Here is a 22,777-nt window from a genome sequence, read left to right as displayed (position 1 = left end):
ATTTGTGCTGAGTTGCATACCCTTGCAGTGAGGCCTTACAGCTGCAGTGGCCTGTTTTAGGGTGGTTTTAGGCCCAGGGTCCTTAAGTGGAAAATAATCAAATAATAAAAAAATAAAAAATGTATTATAAAAATAAGCATTAAAATATTTGTAAAAAAATAAACAAACATTGGGGGAGTAATAGAGATGATAAAAGAGATTCCTCCGCACACCTTCCGAGTAGGGTAAAACCAGTCCTTTTTATTGAATCATCTTAGAAAAATAGCAAAAAGTAGAACAGCATGCAAGCTGATGCGTTTCTGACCCTACCGGGTCCTTAGTCGTAGCTAGTGTGATACATCACAAGGGATCTAAAATACCTGGACGCCACACCCCGCTTAACCACCACACCTACACAGGTCGGGGGAGCAATCACAGCCAACCAACAGAGAGCTCTGTTGGTGGGCAGAAAAGGTGGGGGGAATCACATTTGTGCTGAGTTGCATACCCTTGCAGTGAGGCCTTACAGCTGCAGTGGCCTGTTTTAGGGTGGTTTTAGGCCCAAGGTCCTTAAGTGGTTAAAAGCTCTTCTGTAATGTTGCTCTATGTGAGTGTTCTCACATGAGTCATGAGCTTTCTTTCCAATCGCAAACGCAGCTCCTGCACTACTTCCTGAGCATTTGCGCTTCAATACAAAGTATAAGGAAATCGCAAAGCGCTTGAAAAGTGTTTGAAAAATTGTTTTGAAAAGCGATTTGCCCAGTGCTTTCAAGAAGAAATATATTGTATTTATTCAGTTCCAGGTCAAAGAATCCACTTACTGAGTGTCGTGACTCGTCAGGAAGAAAAAACAAAATCGCCGGACAAAAGCGATCACCAAAGCGTAAATCACTCTGAAAGCGAAGGGAAAATCGCTTTCAAAATCGCTCACAAAAGAACTTAGCACTTGCGTATGCACTAGCGATTTATAATGTGAACTAGGCTTAAGATTGACCTAAAATGTAATGTCTAATGTCACAAGCTATGGACACTTTTTAGGTGTGTATGTGTGTGTGTGATATAATCACAAGAAGGATTCTTAAAGATAATCTGTATTGTTAAAATCACAGAAAAGTAAACATACCAGTTCGTTAGGGGACATCTCCTATTCCCCTCTGTCACAATTTCGCCGCTCCCCGCCGCATTAAAAGTGGTTAAAAACAGTTTTAAAAAGTTTGTTTATAAACAAACAAAATGGTCACCAAAAGTAAGTTGATGTACAGTATGTCCACACATAGAAAATACATCCATACACAAGCAGGCTGTATAACAGCCTTCCTTTTGAATCTCAAGAGATCATTTGTGTGATTCTTTCCCCCTGCAGCTCTCATGCACTGAAGTGACAGGCTGATCGTTTCTTCCTGCAAACAGCTTTGCCCTTGTCTGTAATTCCTCAGTATGTGAAAGCCCAGCCAGCTCAGAGGACGATTTATCCAGCTTGTAAAAGATAAGATAGCAGAGAGAAGCTGCCCTAATGTAAATAACACACAGGCAGTGTGCATAGAGGGGCCTGGAGGGGGGCGTGGGTAGCAGAACCACAACTCTGAAGAACTTGGCAGCCTTCCAGACCCAGGGCGACAAGTCCGACAGGGGAAAGATAAGCTGATTTATTACAGAGATGGTGATAGTAGAAAGTGCTGCAGTAAGCCAGAGTAGAATAGGTTTTGGAACTTGTAGGATGATAAAAAACAGGATGCAAATTTTGTTACAGAGTCTCTTTAAGTGGTGTGGATAGATTAAATATTATCTGTTTTTTTTCAATATGAATGATCTTATGGAAAATATGATTGTTTTCTAAATGTTGTACCATTAAATGGCCACTTTTAGGCTCCTTTTATCCTATGCAAATTAAATTGTATTATGGTGTGACCCAATGCAACTATAATGCAATGTTTCCAAAAAGTTGCATTGTGAGGCTACCATACAGTGAGGTCACAGTACAATACAAAGTATGCCTCAGTTACAGTGTAAGCACGCGAGTTACCCTGTAAATGCACTGCATCAGGGCTGGATTACCGACCAGGCAACAAAAGCAGTCTCTTGGGGCCCCATTCAGAGTCAAAGGGGCCCCATCAGCACATAAACCAGCCCTCGCCATCCTGTCAGCGGTGGCTGGATGGTATAATGGTTAAAGGGACTCTGAGCAGTGCAGTAACTATGGAAAGATGCATATCATTTTAAAGCGGCCACTGCAATTTCAGTTGCAAAAATAGCGAAAACTAAAAGGCGTAGGGTGGCAGTTTATCTATCATTGGAAAGAGGAGAAAGAGAGCTTCAAAATGATATGCATCTTTCCATAGTTACATTGTATTACACAGGACGACTTTTCTCCAAAGTCGGCAGCTCGATTCAGCACAATGCAATGAAATATAAGGAACCCTGGGTGATATAATTACAAACATCATGCTGGTAGGTGTGAGGATGTAATTAATTAGTTGTGGGTATGCTTAAAGGCATACCCACAGGCACTGCCTGGAGTCCCTTTGAGGGCTCTGCCTCTGACACAGGAGACCAGGGTTCGAATCTCAGCTCTGCCTGTTCAGTAAGCCAGCACCTATTCAGTAGGAGACCTTAGGCAAGTCTCTCTAACACTTCTACTGCCTATAGGGCATGTCCTAGTGGCTGCAGCTCTGGCGCTTTGAGTCCGCCAGGAGAAAAGCGCGATATAAATGTTATTTGTCTTGTCTTGTCATGTCAAATGATGCCGTGCGCTGCTGATTGTCTTCAGAGCCAGGCTCTCCTCCTAGGTCCCCCTCCTGCTACTGTGCGCTCTGACGCTGCCCACTCCTCCCTCCCTTCCCACAGAGAACCACAGCTGCAGGAAGAATGATAGCAGCAGATGGCAAACACTCACTCACCTATCCATGATCCAAGCGATAGAGATCCCGTCATCTGAAACCCATCTGTCTCTTGTACAGTGCAGCCGCTCGCTCTGAACTTCCTGATTCTCAGATCAGACAGGAAGTAGGAAGTAGTAATAGTAGTAGTAACAGAGCGGCAGCACTTTAGAGGAGACAGATGGGCTCCGGATGATGGGACCTCTATTGCTTGGATCGCAATAGGTGAATGTGAGTCATCTGGTGCTGTCATTCTACCCCGCTGCGGCTGCCTTCTCTGCTGGACTATCGTATTCACTGGGATGGAGGCTGCATGGTGGCTGTCTAGCTTGGGAGGAAATCGGTTGTTCGGTGGTGGGGGTGGTTATGTAATTCTGTCTGGGGAACGGCTTCCGGTTTGGCGGTGTCCAGAGCTTTCTGCTATTGCCAGGCTGGAGATGCAGGGGGAAAGAAGCTGCTGCTGTGATATCTGGCGCCCTCTTCACAAGGGTGCCCCAGCCCCTGAGTGCAAATGTCCCAGCCATTCATCTCTCACTCTGCATTTTGTCGCTGCTATTCCATACATTGTGCACCAACAGAGGAAAGCAGGCTGTTGCCCATAGCAACCAGTAGTTTGGCTGCCCCAGTGTGTGCAGCATGTTGCTGTGCAGCTGCATCTTCTGATTCTACTACAACATGATGGGGGGGCCCAGATCAGTTACTTTGCTTAGGGCCCCATTTAACCTTAATCCGGCTCTGCACTGCATTCTGTGTGTTATCTTGAAGGATCCCAATAGATCGATGTGATCGTCTATAGGCATATTATTGAATTTTGTTGTGATGCAATGATATCGGCCGTTGTAATGCAGTGCAATGCATACAGTGTAAAAGGAGCCTGCTGTGTTACAGAAGAAGAGCAATAACCATTTAGTAACTGTTATACTGGAACATGGTTTATTAAACAGTTCTAATGTTCAAGTAATGTATTTTAAAGTGAGTCTGAAGCGATTGGAAAAATAATAAATCAGATACTCACCTAAGGAGAGGGAAGGCTCTGGGTCCTATAGAACCTTCCTGTTTCTTTCACGGTCCACTTGTTCTAGCGCAGGATGCCCCATTCAAATCCCTCGCCATGGGATGCTTTGACAGTCTGTACTGTACTGTGCATATTCGAGAACGCATTTTTGTGCATGCGCAGTACAGAGTGGCCCATCTTCGGGAGCACTCGTGCAGTGACAGAGAGCAGTCTCCGACCCATTAGTTGGAGAATAAAGGGGGAGCCAGTGCTGGAACATGGTGACTGTATGACATACATGTCAAGCTCCAGCCCGTGGGCCAAATTTGGCCCTCGGAGCCATTAAATTTGGCCCTCAAGTGGTTTCCCCACTTTGCATTATGTTTGTCCCACTCTAGACCACCAGGGAAGCTATATTGGAAGTGAAGCCCTAGGGAAGCCAAGCCATATGGGGAGGTAGGGGCAACACACTAAACACTAGGGAACTGTATAATGGAGGGTGGGGTCTGTAGACACCAGGGAACTTTATAGGGAAAGGAGGACCACTAGACACCAGAGAACTTTATAAGGGAGGAAGGTGGCCACTGAGGTTGGCCCGCGACTAGGTCCCAAAGTACAGTTTCAGCCTCCTTTATATTTGAGTTTGACACCCCTGCTTTTGGAAGAGTGGGAAGGCTCTAGAAGACCCAGAGGCTTCCCTCTCCTTAGGTTAGTGTCTGTATTTTTTTTTCCAATCACTTCAGACTCCTGTTAAGCAACTGTGAGTGATTCATACTGAACCGTATTTATTAATACATGTGTATCTTATCCAGGTTATCTGGAATGAATGTACCTCCTCCCGTGGCCAGCGCCAAGCACTGGCTAAGGCTTCATTTTGTTACTGATGGCAACCATCGTTACCGAGGATTCAGTGCTCAGTATCAAGGTATGTAGATGGATGGAGTTTTTGTTACATCTAACTGTATCTGTATATTTAGTAAACTAAATAATAAAAACTAAGTGTTAGTCTGTGTAATGCATCCTAAAGTAGTCTTTAGCTATGATAGCCAAACTAAATAATACAATATTAAAGGCACCATCCAGGGCCCTGAATGGTGAGCAGGTTGCAAGCACTGCATGCTCCTTGTTTTAGTTGGTGATCTCATTCCAACTTTACAGGGAACCTGAGGTGAGAGGGATATGGAGGCCGATATATTTATTTCCTTTTGAATAATGTGCATTGCCTGGCTGTCCTGGTGACCCTCTGCCTCTCATACTTTAAGCCATAGACCCTGGAAAAGCATGGAGATCAGATGTCTACTATGACAAATCTGACAAGATTGGCTGCATGCTTGTTTCAGGTGTGTGATTTAGAATCCTACTGACCAGAAAGATCAGCAGGACTGCCAGGCAACTGGTATTGCTTAAAAGGAAATAAATATGGCAGCTTCCATGGGCCTCACAACTCAGGTTTCTTTAAACTGCTTTAGATTTAGGGTATGATTTACTAAGATGTCTCTGGAGATCTCCAAGCACCTAGTGGAGGTTTCATAAGTGATCCAGCAAACCTGAACTACATTTTCATGTAAAAAATGTCTACTGCTAGGTGCTAAAGGATTGCTGAAATGTTATAAAATTGGTATTTGTGTGATTGTTGTCTCGTGCTGGTGCCTGGAATGTAATACAGTATAACCAAGGTAAGGAGGCAAATCTCATCCACTTAATTGAAGACTTGTCAATTAATCTGGTCCAAATTTTCTGGATTTCTTAAGAAATCACTATTAGAAGAAGCTTGGTGATTTCTAGAGATGCATTAGTAAATCAGGCCAGCATAGTCAGAATAATCATTAATTTTAAACATTTATTTATAAATTAGAATAATGATGGTCACGTAACTTCATTACATTCTTTACATTATTACATACGTAATCTTCCAATTAATAATTATCACAGAAATGGAGAAGACACATTTTAACACATGTCATGGACTTCCGTTAGCTGTCCCTAGACTGCCGACTCTCACTCTTCCCTTAGTTTTTATTTACAGTGCTTGCTTTGTTATCTTCCATAGAATGCAATTAGCTTAAAGGGGCACTATGGCAAAAATTAGCCTTTTTTTTTTCAGTTCTTATTTTTTCTATCGCAAACACTTAGCTGCGTTAGCAACGCTTTATCCCAACTCTAAGCTTGGCTTCATCAAACCTCTCCAATTGTTTGGAAGTTTTAGCATCATGGTTTGCGTTATTTACCAAATAATATTTTAATTTTTAATATAAGTATAAGACACTTAAAATACATATACAAAATTCAGATATATTACTACCACCACAATTTATCGCTGCGTAGTTTGCATTCCATAATATTACACACCTAAAAAAAAAGAAAATAAAAAAGACCTATCACCCTACATCGACCATCCTCTACTTCCTTTTGACCTCTCAATCAAGTTTGTATCATCCATATCCCACCAATCACCCTCTGACATATTCTGTCCATCCATCCATATATTCATCCATCCATATATTCCCCCATATACTGAGACCCCTAGCGTTTTTCTTTTTGAAACTGCAAAAAAAGCTCATCCCAAAGTTGTCCTACCGCCCCTTTCTTATTATGTTCTGTTAGTCCACTAACTTCCTCATACCTATCCCTTTCCTCTTCATCCCTCAATTGACACACCATTTTCTCAATCCATTCATGCATGGAGGGAGGATTTAAGTTCTTCTAATTTTTTTAAAAAATAGCATTTTTTAATGTTTGAAACGTTATACAGAGCACATGCAGAGATCATGCCCATCCTCCTCACCAGGCTGCCCTTTATTATTATTATTTATTGTATTTTTAAAGCGCCAACATATTACAAAGTGCTGAGCCTTTAACAGCTCTCTCCCTGCTGATGCTGACACTGTAAGTCCCCACACAGCTTTAGCAGGGAGAGAGGAGAGCAGAAATCAACTGTTACAACTCAGTCTGACTAAGCAGAGGGGGGTGACATGTCGCATAGCTTGAGGAAATGATGGACAGGATCTCTGCATCTGCTCTGTATAACCTTTCAAGCAGAATCTTAAAAAAAAAAAACTGCTTTGCATCTGATGCTCCTAATATTAGGATCATGCTACCAGGGTTATGCCAGAAACCTAATTTTTGCCATAGTGTCCATTTAATCACTAATAAGTCTAATCACCAACATTTTTCAGTTGTCCTTTTTGCAGATCCACAAAACATGAACCACTGGTAAGACACAAGGACACGTTTGAAAAGCTCTGCCATAAGCCAATACAGAAAGTTACTTTAAAGAGAATGAGTGCTGATTCCCTAAAAGAAAAGCCAGCTACTTACTTAAGGAGAGGGAAGGTTCCGAGTCCTAAATTGGTCTCAGACTAAATTGGTCAAATACTGCTACTTCTGCCGCCAAAGGGAGGCTTCAGCAGTCTTCGGGAATCCGAGTGCTCCCGAAGACAGACCGCTCCAAACTGTGCATGCGCGAGTGCCCTCTATCGTGTCATCGCGCATGCGCAGTATGGAGCCGCCTGCCTTCGGGAGGACTCGGATCCCGAAGACTTCCGAAGTCCCAGCGGCGGGGGATTTAAACAGGGTGCTGCCGCTGCAACGAGGGCACTAGGAGAAGAGAGGGGAGGCTCATTAGGACACAGAGCCTTCCCTCTCCTTAGGTAAGTAGCTGGCTTTTTTTTCAGTAATGGGGAAACATTGGGTTTAATGGTTTTAACTTGATTTACAAGTATTCACATTGTAGTGCCAGTGAGTGATGAGTCAGAATTTTTTCTTTACCATTGTACTGGAAATGTGAAAAAAGTATCATGTAACGTATAAATAACATTGACTGTTTAGCCTTCAGACACATCTCTGAACAGAAAGAAATATAATGAAGAGCATTACTGACCACTTTTATTCTAATTATATTTATATTCTCATCCTTATACTTACTTAAAAATATATAGTCAAACATAATTTATCATATAAATTCTTGTCTTTTCTGTGTTTTGTCATCAATGGAAAGCAGTTATACCTGTGACATATAAAGCTTCATAGGCTGTAACACATTTGCATATAAATCTTCAAAAATGCAATATGTTAATGTTAAGGATTTTGTTAAAGAATTAATGTTGTACCAAACATATGTGAACAAGATGACAACCAAAATTTCTCTTCATTTGTCACTGTTTGCTTTTTTCCCCAAAACTCATCTTTCATGTGGCTTGTTCTTCAACAGTGTTACATTTTGTGCAGTGGGATTTTATTTTATTAGAAGAAAATTGGAGTTAAGCTAGGAAATACCTTTTCGTTTTAATAAAAGTACAAATTATGTTTGCTCCATTGCTCACACAGATGATTACAACTTGCATTACTCATCAACATACTAATACCACATTTATTTAAATTTCCGTTTCCCCTGTTTTCTTTAGTGTAATATTTTTGTAAAAAAAACAAAAACAAGAGACATTTACTAGGGATTTTTTTCAAAATGGAAGTCTGTTTTAAGTTTGGTTAATTTATTCTTTTAGTATCATAATTCCATGTTTAATGGCATCTCCTCATGCCATGCTGGCAATGTTGTTTGGGGTTGATAGATTTTGAGGTGTTTATACTATGGTGAGTGAAACAGTCACACAAAGTAATTAAAAGTTACTTAGTGTAAATATTAATTATTTTTTTGTATTTATAAACATTTATTGTGTAAAACATAACTTATGATTTTTGATAAAAACAAATTCCATTGCGTGTTGTATGCTTTTTTTATTTAAGTTACCAAATAAATCATGCATAACCTATTTTTTAAAGGGAACCCGAGGTGAGAGTGATATGGAGGCTGACATGTTTAATTCTTTCTAAATAATGTGTATTGCCTGGCTGTACTGCTGACCATTTGCCCCTTTGCCTCTGATTCTTTAAGCCATAGCCCCTGAACAAGCATGCAGATCAGATGTTTCTGACAAACCTGACCAGATTAGCTGCATGCGTGTTTCAGGTGTGTGATTTGGACCCTATTGACCAGAAAAATCAGCAGGGCTGCCAGGCAACTGGTATTGTTTAAAATTAAATAAATATGGCAGCCTCCATAGGTCTCACACCTTGTGTTCCTTTTAACCTCATCAATAGCTAAATCATTTACTTAAGTAATGGATAGTTTGGAAAAGGGTTAAAGTCACACTCTCTGTCAACTTTTGCCCTACATTAGAGCCCAGTTGACTCCCAGAGTAGAACATTATAAACAATAAAAGGAAATCTGACCAATGTCTAACTCCTTCCAGAAGTGCAGATCTTTTATTGTAATTTCTAGCCCTGTTGAAGAGTTCTACCCAACCAGTATAAAACATTATTTTACACCAATAAAAAAATGAGTATGAAGCCTTTCCAAGATGTCCAAAATTAAAATAAAGTTCTGGCTAGATTCGGGTCTTGGCATACATTCAGTATCCAGAAAATAAGTGCATACTATTGGATGCAGTATAAGGTACATTTTTTCCTTATTTCTGTTTGCAAATATGGAATTAGATTGGGCATCAGTTTATGTCTCATGTATTTTCATGATCAGAATATTGCTTAATATACATTGATAGATGCGTTATCACCATTAGTATGAGAGAGGATGTGTGAGTCTTAGGTGTTGTTATATACAGGTGTGTCTTAGGTGTTGTTTTATATAAAGACAGACATTGCTATAGAGTTGAAATAGTGTACAGAAATGCAACACGGCATTTGAAAATATACTCTATCTACTCAGATCTGGCCCCTTAAGGACCAGAACCTATTTTTTCTCTATTTTAACACTATGATCACTATGATCATTGTGGTTCCGAATACACAACAACATTGGTAAATTTAGAATTCCACACAAAAAGGGAGAACTTATATATAGCATACATATGACATTTTTACTTATTTGTGGATGATTTTGTAGTACACTGTTGAGTATTTGGTTGAAACCAGAAGACCCTACTGTAGCCCTAAATACAAGATGTGGCAACTGTTTTCTTTTAGTTGAGTTTACTGAAAAGGAGTTCCTTTTTTTCTGGGCAGTGAGTGTATATTGTTATCATTAGAATTGAAAAAAAAAAATAGGAATGTTTTCCCTAAACCCTTGAAAAAAAAAAGCAAATATTTTTAGGCTTAATTAATCTCTATCTTTACTTTTTTACAATTATTTTTTATTAGACATTTTTGTATTTAAGTTTCTTGCGACAAAACTGATATCTATATATTGTGTTAGTATTGTGTCTATAATCTCAAATAAATTTGATTTTTCTGTCAAATCATGCCTATTTTGTGAATTTAAATCTTGTACATCTATATAAGGAAATTAAGATACATCAACTTAGATTTTCCTAAAGTTACACATTTCAAACCAACAAAAGATGTGCTTTATGCCATAGTAGAGCTGTGTAAAAAGTATAAAGGCAATCTGATAATTTGTTTTGCTATTTTTTTTCTTGTTAGTTATTTTTGTTTTATAATTTATTTTTCTTTTGTGTGTCACTCAATGAATGGATTTTGCTTGTCAGAGAATATTATGCGACTTACTTGTAGCAGAATGTCAAGTACTAATATTAATATTAAAGGTTTAATACACCTTGTATACAATACATTTTGCATTTGCCTGATAGATTTTGTATTTATGCTGACAATCATCAGCAAAAATTCACATGAACAAAAACAACTCCCACATTTAAAAAATATCGCTCAAATAAATGCTTTTATTTTAATTTGTGTATGAATCTTAAAGTATAATTCTCAAACATGTAATATTTTGAAAGTTAAAAGTATGATCATTTGCATGATACTCAGTGATTTAATTTTCATTTGTGCTCTATTGTATTTTAAGCATGTACTGGTGGACATAAACTCAAAATTATGTAGATGTAATATAGATGTTTGTTGCTTTTTATTTAAAAAAACTGTTTAAAGGGAGTCTGAAGTAAGAAGTATGTGGCAAAACAGGAAATTTGGGCATGAGCGGCAGTATGGGAAAAGGGCACTACCATATGATTCAATATGGGTGCTCGGCCACTATTAGTGGGAATGATGAGTGCCCGATTAGCAGCAGTGCAGGGAAAATTGGGCAAACAGTGATAATCCAATGAAAATTGAGTGCCTGTGGCTACCAATAAAATAGCAGGGGCTGGGGCTACACACTATGCAAATTATGGCTATAAATAGTGAGTAGCCCCTACTGTCATTTTTTTTTGCATCTGGACACAATTTAGCAGCAGGGGGTGGTTAAGGGTTAGGCATCACAGGGGTGATGGGAGGGGGGTTAAGGGATAGGCACCACTAGGGTGGTGGTTAAGGGTTAGACATTGGTAGAGGGAGGGTTAACGGTAAGGTATCGTTAATGGGAACATTAAGGGTTAGGCATCAGTAGGAGAAGGGTTGCATGTGGGAGTGGGGTTAGATTAGGTCATAGTAAAATATCGGTAAAGAGTACCAATATTTTACTATTGCAATTAAGTAGTAGAATACTGGTAATTATAATGATATTCTACAAGCAGCAATGCCTTGTGTCCTACTGTCCTTTATTCCAGATGCCTTTTTTACCTGTACGCGTATGTGGAGGCTGCAATATTTCTTTAATTTTAAACATTGCCAGTTGTCTGGCAGCCTTGCTAATATTTTTGGCTGCAGTAGTGTTTGAATCACACTCCTTGTCAGATTAGTCTGACCTGCCATATCTGATCTGCATGCATTTTCAGGGTTTATAGCTGTAAGTATTAAAGGCAGAGATTCAGCAGGTTAGCCAGGCAACTAGTACTGTTTAACCTCCACGCCGGTCTAATTCCCCCAGCAAGGAGGCAGCGCAGCACTTTTATTTTAATTTTTTTTTAAATCATGTAGCAAGCCCAGGGCTCGCTACATGATAGCCGCTGAGCAGCGGCAGCTCCGCAGCCACTCCGATCGCTTCCGGCGATCGGAGTAAGCAGGAAATCCCGTTCAAAATGGGATTTCCATCTGGGCTACCCCAGTCGCCATGGCGACGGGGTGGGATGACATCACCAACATCATCGATGTCGGGACGTCATAGGGAATCCCGGGCCACCCCTCAGCGCTGCCTGGCCCTGATTGCCAGGCTGCGCAAGGGGGCGGCGCGACGTTGCGGTTAGCGGCAGATTGGCGGTAAGCGGCTGCGATCGGATGTTACAAGCAGCTAGCAAAGTGCTAGCTGCTTGTAACAAAAAAAAATTATGCAAATCGGCCCATTGGGGCCTGAGAAATCCTCCTGAGTTCGGGATAACCGGCAAGGAGGTTAAAAGAAAAAACATGGCAGCCTCCATATCCCTTTCACTTCAGGTTCCCATTAAAAAATAAAACATTTAAGTAAGTATAAAATGTTCTCATAAATGCTAAGTATTTGCCTAATATATCCAAACAGTGGGATGCTAGTTCAGAAAGCAAGATCATCTCAGAGATTTACAAAATATATACTCTCCATTTCTCAACATCTCTTCACATTTCACAATTTACACAATTTAGAGATGGGCAGTGAAATGCTGATTATAGTGTGCAAGCAAATTTAATGCAAGTTATATGCAGTTTGAAATTGGGCCAAATAGATACTTTCTGCTATTTTGGATATGCCCAGTTCCAAGCTACATACAGGTTGCATTACATTAACATGCAAAGAATAATTATCATCCTATTGGAAATCTTCACCTGTGTCTTCAACACACTGTGAGCCATATCGTATTAACCTTTCACCTGCGTTTTCTCCAAGGTGATATTTTTAAACCTTGCCAATAAAATACTTATAAAGCTCCCAACAAGCAAGACATTATTTAAAATGATTTTATGTAGCATTATACCTTTTTACCTATGTTTTAGTACTGTTTTAATTGCAAAGTGCTGAAAGGTAAACCTTTTTTTCTTTAGATAAGTTGAAAAATGACCACCTTGGAGAAAATTCTGAAGAAAAGTTAATTAGATATCACCCAGTGACAGAAAACAAGGCAAAAACTGATAGTCAACTCTTCCTTTACAACACATAGTACCTTATTATTTTAAAGTTTCTCTCACAAAATAGTTATCCCGTAGTATCAGTAAAATACCTCTGAAAGCAGTCAGCAGGCAAGAAAATACTCAAAATAGTTGTTAGGTGCTTAAAACTTATTTTGTAGATGAAATTGGAGTTATCTCCTGGGAGAAGATTCCAGAAAGATGTTAAAACAATCAGGGCCACATTCTTATCATGTGCTTCTCTTGGTTATATAACCTCCCTGAAAATAAGTCACTACTATTAAACAGCTATTGCAGCACATCATTAATTTCATACATTAAATTAAGAGATTCTATTATTATTATTATTATTATTATTAAGTATTTATATTCAGTATTTCATATTTAGTTGAGAAAATAGTATTAGAATTGAGCATGCTTAAAGGACAACTATAATCTGCTTAAAAAAAAAAGTAGATACTCGCCTAAGAGAAGGGAAGGCTCTGGATTCCTGAAGGACTTCTTGTTCCCCTGTGTCCCCTCATTCTACAGCTGGGCCCCCTATTTCAGCCTCCAACTTTAATGTCGAAGAGGCCTTTGCGTCTCTTTAGAAAACTATGGAAGTACTCGGGGCTACGAGTATTTCCAAAGGGACGAGCAGCTCCCCACCACTCATGCACAAGCATGGACTTCCCTGTATGGAGACATTTGTCTCAGAGACCCAAGTACTTCTAAAGAGACCCGAAGGTGAAGCCAGAGGGAGATGTGAATGGGAGCCTTCCGTTGGGATGAGGGGACACAGAGAGAAAAGTGTAGGCTCCAAGGGATACAGACCTTTCGCTCCTCTTAGGCGAGTATCTAATTTTATTTTATTAGATAACATATGTTTTTTTTTTTAACATTATAAAATTACTTCAAGGACTATTTCAAAGAAACATTTAGTCAAGAAGAAAATTTGACCAAGTATTAAAAAGTGCACAAACTTATCTTTCAGCTAGAGTGTATTGTTAGTATCCACTAGATATGAGTATACAAAAATCCTGAGCATTTGCAGTGACAATAATAATTTTGCTTATTTAAACATTTGTAAAAAGGCGCTTGAGTTTTTTCATGCAGTTTGATATTGCTCTTTTTACAAAAAGAGATTCTTACTGTCTGCTAATGTCATCCAGTTGATCCTTCTAATCAATCTTTTTAAGTTATGTAATCATCCAGAGCCGCATCAGCAACCAGTAATAAATGCCCTACTACTGAGATTGTATTCACCTGTGTGGTTAACAGTTGTGGAGATTAAAGTGAACCCAAGGTGAGAGTGATATGGAGGCTGCCATATTGGTTTCCTTATTAACAAAACTAGTTGCCTGGCAGCCTTACTGATCTATTTGGCTTCAATAGTGTCTGAAGTACACCAGAAACAAGCATGCAGCTAATTTTTTCAGTTCTGACAATATTGTCAGAAACACCTGATCTGCTGCATGCTTGTTCACGGTCTATGGCTAAATGTATTAGAGGCAGAGGATCAGCAGGACAGCCAGGCAACTGGTATTGCTCAAAAAGAAATAAATATGACAGCCTCCATATGACTCTCACTTTGGGTTCACTTTAAGGCAATTTTGTAGCCTTGTAGTCCAGCTATTTGTAAGGCCAACTAGTGTCAGCCAAATGTTATCTGCACTGTTTTGCCATTGTGGGCACACAGTGCACAGTGTGAAAAGTCTTCCTTCCCTTTTATGGGAGGGACAGTAAATTTTGGAAATAATTTTGTGTGGTGTGGATTTTTATTTTTTTTAGAGGGGGGGGGGGCTTTTTTGTATGTATTTCATACAGTCATGGCCAAAAACATTGGTAAGAAACACTCCACTTCTCTCAGAGAATTTAAAATTGAAATTGCAATCACTTTGGTATTTTGACGTGGTAGAGCGCAAAAATCTGAGACATTCCACACAAAACTACAAAGAGAGCTTGGCCAAAATTATTTGCACCTTATCGGAATTGTGTGATATTTTATTTCAAGCATAATTGAACTCACTTGGAACAATTAGCAGGTGCTGGCTATATGGAAATACTCCACTTGCAACCAGTAAATAAGAAGAGAGGAGATCTCCAGAGATCTTAATGCTACTGTGTCCAGCGTGTGCAAAGATGTTTACAGCCAATGGAACTGTAGCTAGCCTCTCTGGAGGTGGACACATTTTTAAATAAATTGTGGCTGCATAGATGCCATATAGGTTTAGGAAGTTGCCTGCCATTAAAGTCAGTGGGGCTTGCAACGAATGATCAGTTTGCAAATGTTTCCAATAATGTTCATGTATGTTCATAGTAATCTTCGCAAGCACGTTAGCGAACACAAAATGTTCAGCCATCACTACCTGCAGGCACAGGGTACAACAGTGTCAGCTCTCACTCCCGATTGCCATCTGTCTTAAAAGGGACGCTATGGCAGGAGACCCAGGTGGCCTCCAGTGCTGCCACAGTAACATTAAAAATCCCTATTAATGTTTGATAAAACTTACCTGTGTAAACCACCATCTTTATGGGGGAAGGGAGGAGTGGGGAGTCTTTTGGACAAAATGAGACAAAAATACAGCTTTTTGGTAATGCACATCATCAACTGTTAATAGAAAACAATACAAATTTCCTCAAAGAAAAGAACAGGCTTTCTACAGTCAAACGTGGAGGAGGTTCACTAATGTTTTAGAGTTGCTATTCTGATTCAGGCACTAGTAGTCTTGATTGTTTGTATGGTATTATACAATCTGAAGACTTCTGGGGTAAAACATAGCGTCAAGTGTCAAAAAGCTGGGTCTAAACTGGAGTCCATGGGTCTTACAGCAGGACAAGCACCCACACATGGTTGAAGACAAAGTTCTGAGAAGGCCAGCATTTATTGTAGATCTTAATCCCATACAGCATATGTGTAAAGAAAGATCTACAAACAGCAATTAGGAAAAGAAACCACTCAAATCTGTGAGACCTGGAGCACCTGGCAGAGGAATAGTAGTCCACAATTCCCGTAAAGAGATTTAAAAGACTCGTTGATTGTTACAGAAGTGATTAACATCAGTTATATATTCAAAAGGATATAGATATACAATAGAAATCCATAATAAAGGCCACCCCTGATATATGTAAACAAAAAAGTGATAGCAATAATAATGCCAAAGCAATAGTGGCTTTCTTGTTTTTCCTTTCTTCCAGTGCCAACAAGAGTGATAAACAAACATGACAAAACCAATAGTAATTGCTTGCTACAATGTTTTTGGGAGAAGAAGGGCATTTTCTAACATAAATGAAATGGAACTAATGGTTTTAGCCATGACTGTAGGTTTTTGCTAAAAAGTGTTTATGATTTTGGGTTTTATTTGGGTAGTTTGTTTTTGAAAATGTGTTTGTGCATGACCTCTGTACATTGTTCATATTGTCCTTTTGGTTTAGTTTTTTTTTTTATATTAAAAGTTTAAACTTAGTTAAGTCCTTCCCTAATTGTATTGAAAAAATATCCAATATACTTAATTTCCACAGGTTAACTATTTTCTTGCACAGAAATAGGTCCAGCATCACTTTCTTGGAGACCAATTAAACCATTCAAAATCGTTCTGTCTACTTTCTCATTTGCTGCAAAACAAAACTGATCTGAAACTCCATAATAACTGAAAAAAAATAAAAAAAAATAAAATCCAATGAGAAATTACTTGTTGGGCCTAGCTATACTGTTGTTGTTAGTTTTCACTGCCAGATTAACTGGCAGTGACAGAACTGTGATATGAAAAAAAAGGAAATATTTCTTTACTGTTTCTCTGTGATGCCAAAAATGACATCCCTTCTGTCCTTTTTTTTTTTTAACCAGCTCAGTGTTAATTTACCCTCCTTACTGCCATAGCTTACTGTCCCTCCCACAGCAAACACCTAGACAACAGACTTACATTACCTTGTAAATGCTTCAAGTGTCCACCATGCAGTTTCTAATCAGATTGATGGTCAAATCGATAATTTCTGACAGGTCTGATCTTATTTTCAATTGTTTTCTGATCAATTTTGCATAGAAGTGAATGGAAAATCGATCAGGAAAACAATAAGAAATTAGATCAGACCTGCTGGAAATTATCGATTTGACCATCAATCTGAGGGAAAATTGTATGGTGTGCATCAGGCAGGGTTAGGGGTTTCAGTTACCTTCTTCTGGGCATAGTGTACTTATCTTATCTGTAGGAAGCTTTCTGGGATTTGCATGCTTAAAAAATCTTGATCCTGTAGCTATGGAGAAAAAAAAACTTCCCACAATCCCACAGTCACTGCACGCATGGTTCAGTTAGGCAAGGGCACCCACGGCAAAGGCGCCTACACCAAGTAAATATAAATAAAAATTTGGGGACATATAGGGTCCTATTTTAGAAGAAGAAACGTGGTTTACATAAATATTTGGTGCACTAACTATTTTGGGCATTTTTTTTTATATTTTTTGTACATGCTTTGTGCTGTACAGTCTGTTTACCACTAAAAAATGCAAACAACTTTGTAGTCTTTGTATGGTAAAAATATTTTCTGCATTTAAACATTTTGTTTTTCCTAGTAAGGCAATAAAAATAACATTTTATTGTGCAGGGGGTGAGGCTATAGGAAGTGGCAACACTCTATTTAGTAGTAGCACCTATTCTTGTTAGAGCTTGATCTGGTGATCTGGGCCCCCCATCGTATTTATAGCTTTTTATGGAGTGTACTGGAGCTTGCCCTGTGGTCTAGAGGTCCCCCTACACATTCCTATATTTTTTGGGGGAAGCCTAGTTGTCTCCCATTTCCTTTTACACCATTTCCTGGTAATCTAGTGCCCCCTTCTTTCCCACAGCTCTCCCAGGTAGTCTAGAACCCCCCCCCACCCCCACCCCAGTTGCTTTTCCTAGTAGTGTAGTTGTCCTCACCCCTTCCCTGTAAGGCATTTCTTGGTAGTCTAGTGGTCCTCCCCTTCCTTTCTAAACATTACCTGGTAGTCTAGTGGTGCCCTTCTCATTTCCTGGTGGTCTAGTGAAACCCCCTCTCCTTTAAGCATTCCTTGGCAATCTAGTGGTACCCCTTTCCATTTTAAGTATTCCCCTGGTGTCTAGTGGTAACCCCCACTTTCTCTATAATACCATGGTAGCCCCCCTATTCCCTTGCAGTCTAGTGGTCATCCCCAACCTTGCGTGCAGAGATTGTCCGAAGAGGATGCGTGACATAAGTGTATGTCACCCCTCTCAATTCCTGTGAAGATTGGTTCTCAACCTTGATTGTACTAATGCTGGCCTCTGGTGTTGGCATGTACAGGTCCCAGCTTGATGATGTCATCTAGCTGGGATCTGGCACCTGCCAACAGAAGATGCATATCAGACACCAGTAGCAGTAGTAGTAGTACATCCTGGTTATTCCCAAACCTGTTGCCCCTGGTGATGATCACAGGCACAGGCTAACACGTGCACTATGCTCATCAACTGCTGCAGACTAACAATCATGTCCTTCTTCTACAACTGGTGACATACAGGGCTTGATCAAACTGTAGCATTAGCACAAGTGGTTAAACTTCTACAATTCCATCTCAACTTATTCAGAAAGGTTGTTGTAAATTTACAAAGGCAATTAAAATGTAATGTATTTGCCTAAACACATATTACAATCACTTTTTATATAAAAAAATGAATCCCAAGACATCTGTTAAACACATATTGGAAATTATTTGTATTAACCCCTAATGTTTTCAGTTCATGTTATGTTATTCATTTATTTTTATTAAAAAGTGATAGTATTCTGTTTAAATGACCACACATATTTATTATATATTATTTTTGTTCAAAAAGTATAAATAAAAATATATAAATCAATTAGACAAGATATGGGCATATAGGATGGGCATACAGGTGCTCAGAACCTGAACATTTACCCAATGAAGATGCTTTTTCGATATGCTTGTTTCTTCTAATTACACATATGTGGGATTAATGTTCTCATCCTAAGCATTGCACCAGAAACCTGCAACCATGGTCTGTTTTAATACAAATTAAATATTTAAAGTAATCAAAAAATATTTACTATAAAATCAAAAAGTTACTTTAAGTTTAAATATCTGGTGTCAGCATGATCCTTCCAATCATCGATGCCAACTTTTTAACTAAATACAAATTAAAGTACTTAGCTCATTTCATTTCATGGCTACATCAAGGATGTTTTCATTATGCTATTACTTCACAGATTGCAATATAGGGAGAACAGTCTAAAGATGGAGATGTGTAGCTCTTATCTTGTGCATAATCTGTTCTTTAAATGTCTTTCTATTTTGAAGACCTTTTTACTGTAATTATATTAAAGTTTTCTTAAGCAACTTGGCAGCTTCTGTTTTCAATACCATAAGGAAAGAAAAAAAACCCTGAAACGAGACATTTAAGGCATAAAACATTCTTCAGTATGAGGATGTTGTAATTATTATTATTATTATTATTATTTTATTATTTTTTTTAAAGCACCAACATATTTCATAACATCGTACAAAGTAAGAAACAAATATGAGGGACCATATGCAATTAATTTTTTCTCCTTAGTTTTCTCCTAGGTGATATTTTCAAAATTGTTTATAAAATGCCTTTTAAACCACCAGCAAGCAAGAAGATACTCAAAACTATTTTGATAGTACTTTTTCAACTACTTTTTGGTCTACTTTTTCAGTCGCAAAGTGTTAAAATGTTATTTTAAATACAAGATGAAAAAAATATCACTTAAGAGAAAACTCAGGAGAAAAAGTTAATTGATATGGGCCATGGTACATAATAATACAGACAACGGCATACATAAATATACAAAATACATAGTTTGGTTATTACAGTGACAAAAGTAACATGGATAAAATATATAATGAATTCCAAGACACAAACGCGTGTCTGTCTTACAAACGTTACTGTGTCTGGTGGAGGAAATCATATTGTAGACCTGCTGAGTACATTACTATTGCCATATTAGTTAAAAAAAGAAAAAAGGCAGCTCACATATTCCTCCAACAGAACAAATCTGTTTTTCATATTTTTCTTACAGTTATTCCCTACTCAGCAGTTAAAAAAAATAAATCCTTAAAGTGTACACAAGGTGATGTGTGACATGATGAGATAAACATGTGTATGTACAGTACAAAACACATTAATAACCAGGCTGTTTTATTTATTTTATTTTGCTGCCTGTAAGAGTTAATTTTTAGGCATGGAAGTGACAGCTCCTGTCTTGTCGGTACATTGTCGGGAATATAGTAAACATCACTGATAAGCAAATTACAGCCATAAAAGTTTTCCTGGCAGAACACATAAAATACATAAACTATTGACATTTTTCTAACTCTGGGACACTTAGTAGGCTGCCACTGTTTAGAGACAGTAAAACATTTAACCTATTTTGTGAATGTTTAAATATAAAAGAAAACCATGGGATACTTAAAGTCATTTTTAGGAGTAGGAGGATAAATATAATTGTTTATCTCATCAGTTTATTTCAACTTCGGGTTCACTTTAATTATTATTATTATTGATTTATAAAGCCACATATTCCATGGAGCTGTACAAAGTAAGAAACAAACATGGGGTACATAATAATACAGACAATGGTGTACACCAATATACAAGATACATAATTAGTGACAAAATACAAAAATGATACAAAATACAGAATACAAAATACAGAATTAATAATGACAGTAACATGATTGATAAAAGTAACATGATCAATAAAATGTATAATGGTTTCCAAGACACAAAAGGGGGAGAGAGCCCTGCCCTTGCGAGCTTACACTCTAAAGGGAATGGGGGGAACAAGAGGCAGTGTGTTTTAGGATACCTAGTAGGAGTGCAATTTGGTCTTAGGACAAAAGGGTAGTGGCCTAAGGTAGCGCATACGCTTTTCGGAACAATTGAGTTTTTAGAGAGCGTTTAAAGGTAACAAAGGTTGGTGAGTGACGGATGTGTTGTGGGAGGGCATTCCAAAGGAGGGGTGAAACACATGCAAAATCTTGTAATGTAAGGAGGTACTTCTAGAGGAGGACAACAGAAGATCATGTGCAGATTTGATATTGCGATTGGGTTTGTATCTAAAAATTAGTGAGGATTTGTACCGGGGAGAGTAATTGTGGAGAGCTTTGTAGGTTAGAGTTAGGAGTTTGAACTGGATACTCCGATTATTTACTCCGGAAATGATTAGTTCTGTTTTACTCATATTAAGTTTTAAGAAGCGAGAGGACATGAAGGAGGATATAGCAGACAAGCAGTCAGGAACACGTTTGAGGAGGGAGTTAAGGTCTGGGGCCGAGAGGTAGAGTTGTGTATCATCTGCATACAGGTGGTATTGAAACCCGAATGAGTTGATTAAGTCATAAAGAGCATGTAGAGGAGGGGACCATGGACAGAGCCTACTAATGACTAAAACAGTACATCACTTTGCTAGGGCTCTGTATAGGGTTTTTATGTTTGGTGTTAGCTTGCCTGTGTACTTATATTGTAAATAAAAAGTTTGTTTTGTTTTTTTTTTTCTAAATTTCATATATTCAACACTTGCTTAGTTATTTGCTACTTACAGATTAAGATCTTCCAGCAAAGCTATTGGAAAAAATACAAAAAGCACAAAAAAACTCCTGTAGAGAAAACTCTCTGAGGAGTAATGTTCTAGCATCATTTTTATGCTCAGGAAATATCACTTCACACCTATTCAAATTCAAATGCATTTGTATCTTTTCTTTTTAATATTTTCATTATTCTTAAGAACCATTTTCCTTTACAAATGACCCTCATATTGCTTTTTGGCATGTAATATATATTATCTCAGCAAGGAGGTAGTTTAGCATTGTATATTTTAATTCCCATGTGAAGTAAGATGAATAAGATGGAAAAAGTGGTGCATTATTAAAATATGATGCCTAACATAGGCAAGAAAAGTTAATTTTCTAAATGGTAAATATGATTGCTTAACCACTTAAGCCCAACTGGACGAGATTTCTCGTCCAGTTGGGCTGCGCGCACTCCCGAGGGTCGCGCGCGCTCCCGCGGGCCCCCCCGTGCGCGCCCCCGCTGCTGGCCGCTAGATTACCGATCAGTGAAAGGGATTATAAATCCCTTTCGCTGATCGGACCCCCCCGGAGAAAAGCCGACAGCGTCTCTTCAGATGCTGCTGCTTTTCTGAGCTCTGGGCTCCTTTCTTCTGCCTGGGAGCGAGATCGATCGCTCCCAGGACTTTTTGATCCTGGCCATCTTGTGGCCAAATAGCAAATTACACCTGTAAAAAAAAAAAATCAAATTAAACATATAAATATATTAAAAAAAAACCTGTTTACCTCCCACACCAAAAAATACCCACATACAAGTTTAAATAAAAAAAAAAAAAAAAATTACAATAATAAAAAAAAAAAAAAACATAAATAGTTACCTAAGGGTCTGAACTTTTTAAATATGCATGTCAAAGGAGTATATCAATATGATTTAATAAATTATGGGCTTCTAAACAGTGATGGACGCAAAACGGAAAAAATGCACCTTTATTTCCAAATAAAATATTGTCGCCATACATTGTGATAGGGACATAATTTTAACGGTGAAATACCCGGGGCATATGGGCAAATACAATACGTGAGTTTTAATTATGGAGGCATGTATTATTTTAAAACTATAATGGCTGAAAACTGAGAAATAATGAATTTTTTCCATTTTTTTCTTATTCTTCCTGTTAAAATGCATTTACAGTAAAGTGGCTCTTAGCAAAATGTACCACCCACAGAAAGCCTAATTGGTGGCGGAAAAAACAAGATATAGATCAATTAATTGTGATGAGTAGTGATAAAGTTATTGGCAAATGAATGGGGGGTGAAAGTTGCTCGGATGTAAAAAAAATGTCAACCCTTCGGGCTTAAGTGGTTAATATTTCTACAATAAGAAGGAATAGGCTCTTGAGAGATTAGTGATGACAAACCTGGCAAGGGTTTGATTAAAAAAAAAAGAAAAGTTCTTTTTACACT

At 38.4% G+C, this 22,777-nt stretch overlaps 1 protein-coding gene across 1 annotated transcript in view; it reads left to right on the top strand.

Moving 5' to 3' along the window:
• CSMD3 (CUB and Sushi multiple domains 3) overlaps window positions 1-22,777 on the top strand; it is a 1,539,978-nt gene that overhangs the window by 600,567 nt on the left and 916,634 nt on the right. The window contains exon 6 of the mRNA XM_068237930.1: window positions 4,662-4,774. Coding sequence (XP_068094031.1) covers window positions 4,662-4,774 — 113 coding nt within the window. The remainder of the gene's footprint in view (window positions 1-4,661; window positions 4,775-22,777) is intronic.

This window comes from Hyperolius riggenbachi, chromosome 5 (genome assembly GCF_040937935.1).
Source record: "Hyperolius riggenbachi isolate aHypRig1 chromosome 5, aHypRig1.pri, whole genome shotgun sequence".
Classification (NCBI taxonomy): Eukaryota; Metazoa; Chordata; class Amphibia; order Anura; family Hyperoliidae; genus Hyperolius; species Hyperolius riggenbachi.
This window is presented reverse-complemented; position numbering and strand designations above follow the sequence as displayed.